Here is a 2,847-nt window from a genome sequence, read left to right as displayed (position 1 = left end):
TGTGCGGGTGGCACATAAAAGACACCATTTCGAGCGTGGCCGTTTTCGTGCGGGTGACACGTAAAAGCACCCACTACACTCTCTGAGTGGTTGGCGTTAGGAAGGGCATCCAGCTGTAGAAACTCTGCCAAATCAGACTGGAGCCTGGTGTTGCCATCCGGTTTCACCAGTCCTCAGTCAAATCGTCCAACCCATGCTAGCATGGAAAGCGGACGTTAAACGATGATGATGATGATACCCTTCTTCCTGTTCGGTTGCCAAACCCAGGCATGCCATCCACTACAAACACCAGTGTAGCTAAGAACACAGTAATGCTTTCTTTTAGAGATGGCATCCTTTAACAGACGCTAAAGAATGTCTTACTACCATCAGCACTCATACAGAATGCCAGAGACTAACCTAGAATTTCTCAGTGCACACGTCATTGTAAGACAGGTGCTGGTGTTGACAGTTCTTTTGACCATTGTTGTTTCTGTCCTGCTGGGGTCCCTAACAGCCCTCCCTCCCCCACCAGGCTGGTTCTTTAAGTAGCAAATAATTTGCTGGTTTGTGAAAGTGTTGTCAAGATAGAATTAATTAAGGGCACACAAAGCTGGGATGATTAAAATACAGGTGTGTACATTGATTCCAAACTATTTTGGGAGAGGAATTCTCCTTATGGATAATGTGAAAAGCATCATCATCATATCATAAACCATATGACATGTGTTACTGCATCATTAAACTTCATCAGCTGCAGACCCTGAAACCATGTTGATAGACCACTCAAGTTAATCTTTATATTTGTTTATATCAATCATTATTGCTAAATAAAATAAAATTATATAATGAATTTTTATTTTTCTCTCTTAGAAGCTGGTAATGTCCAGAGATTCCTCCGTAAAGTCAGAATTCCAATATGGAACACTACAATGTGTGAAAAATATGCTTTTGGATTCAGTAACGGTATGTTATGTGGTGGTTACATTAACGGTGGCAAAGACTCTTGTGGTGTAAGTAATTTCATGCATTCGTTAGAATCTCGTTACATTTTATGCTTGTAAAGGATGAATGTTGAGATAAGAACCTTTCACTCAAATATTTCTACTCAGCTTTTGAGTGGAAGAAACTTCCATTCAGAAAACAAAATGGATTTCTAATTTGATTCTTTTTATTGAGACCTTATCTGGATGTCAATGTTTTCTCACACATAATTATGTCGGTGCTAATACGTGTCACATAGAGACTCCCTTTCTTCCTTTGCTTAAGTTTAATCACAGCAAGCGACATAACTCAAAATAGCAAATATTCAAAATAAAGAACTCAATTGAAATTAAACATGGGTTGACGGTAGATGAGTTTTCTGTTCATATTTTCTACTTTCTCTACCACATACATATAAAATACAATGTGTGTCTCATCGGTCATTCTAGGAGAAAGACGAGTGAAACAACAGAGTGGGAGTGGGTGTCAGTCACAGGTGCTAAAGCAGGTGAACAACATTCAAAGGTTGTGTTCTGAAAACGCTGGTAGTTTAATCAAACTAAAACTGCAAGTTTATTCAGCTAAGAATTCAGAGTTATTTCCCTTGTCTGTCTTAGAAATTCTTTCTACAATAAAATAATAATAGTTTCAAATTTTGGTACAGACCCAAGACCAATAAATGTAGGGGAGGGATGCCAGCAGAATCTGAAATTAGAACATAAAAATAGATGAAATTCTGCTAAGCATTTCATCCATCTTTATGTTCGGATTTCAAATTCCGCTGGCATTGATGTAATCCACTGACTCCCTCCCCTACATTTACTGGCCTTGTGTCTGTACTAAAATTTGACCGTTTAACCTAGGGTCAGTTTTAACCAGAATGTCTAGCATTGTTGGAATTATTTGGTGGGGCTTTGATCCTTCTGAAAAGACAATATCTTGCATTATTTTAAAAATTGGTTTCAGTAGCATTATTCTTATTATGAAGCTGGCAGAATGGTTAGCATGTTGGACGAAACGCTTGGCAGTATTTCACCCGTTGCTGTGTTCGGAATTCAAATTCTGCCGAGGCCGACTTTGCCTTTCATCCTTTCGGGGTTAATAAAATAGGTACCAGTTATGCACTGGGGTCGATGTGATCGACTATCCCCCCTCCCCTCAAATTTCAGGCCTTGTGCCTATAGTAGAAAGAATTATTATTATTATTATAATTATTATTATTATTATTATTATTATTATAATTATGATTATTATTATTATTATTATTATAAAGGCAAAATACTTTGCAGTATTTCTCTCAACTCATCATGGTTGACTTTGCCTTTTATCTTTACAGGGTCATCATCATCATCATTTAACGTCCGCTCTCCTTGCTGGTATGGGTTGGACAGTTTGACTGGGCTGGAAAGCTGGAAGGCTGCCCCAGGATCCATTCTGTTTTGGCATGGTTTTTTTATGGCTCGATGCCCTTCCTAATGCCAACCACTCTGAGAGTGTAATGGGTGTTTTTACGTTCCACCATCATGAGTGCCACCAGCGTGCCACTGGTATCAGCCACAACTGCCATTTTGCTTGGCTTGATGGGTCTTCTTCTCAAGCACGACATAATGCCAAAGGTCTTGGTCATTGCCTCCGTGAGGCCCAACACTCGAAAGGAGCTTGACCACTTTGCCTCCTCAAAAGGAACTCAGCCACCTCACCTCTGTGAAACCCGCTCAAAAGGAACTCAGCCACTTTGTCTCCATGAGGTCCAATGCTCAAAAGGTACTCAGCCATTTTACCCCCATGAGGTCAAACGTTCAACAGTTGATTTGCTTTTTACATGCTACCAGCACAGGTGCACTTGGCAAAATAAATACCAGTTGCACACTGGAGGCCAATGGA

The 2,847-nt window shown here is 39.9% G+C and overlaps 1 protein-coding gene across 1 annotated transcript in view; it reads left to right on the top strand.

Moving 5' to 3' along the window:
• Positions 1 to 2,847, top strand: part of LOC106869035 (serine protease 33) — a 24,541-nt gene that overhangs the window by 18,529 nt on the left and 3,165 nt on the right. Inside the window, exon 6 of the mRNA XM_014914538.2 lies at positions 853 to 992. Coding sequence (XP_014770024.2) covers positions 853 to 992 — 140 coding nt within the window. The remainder of the gene's footprint in view (positions 1 to 852; positions 993 to 2,847) is intronic.

This window comes from Octopus bimaculoides, chromosome 4 (genome assembly GCF_001194135.2).
Source record: "Octopus bimaculoides isolate UCB-OBI-ISO-001 chromosome 4, ASM119413v2, whole genome shotgun sequence".
Taxonomy (NCBI): domain Eukaryota; kingdom Metazoa; phylum Mollusca; class Cephalopoda; order Octopoda; family Octopodidae; genus Octopus; species Octopus bimaculoides.
The sequence above is the reverse complement of the archived record's forward strand: the minus strand, read 5'-3'. Positions and strand labels throughout refer to the sequence as shown.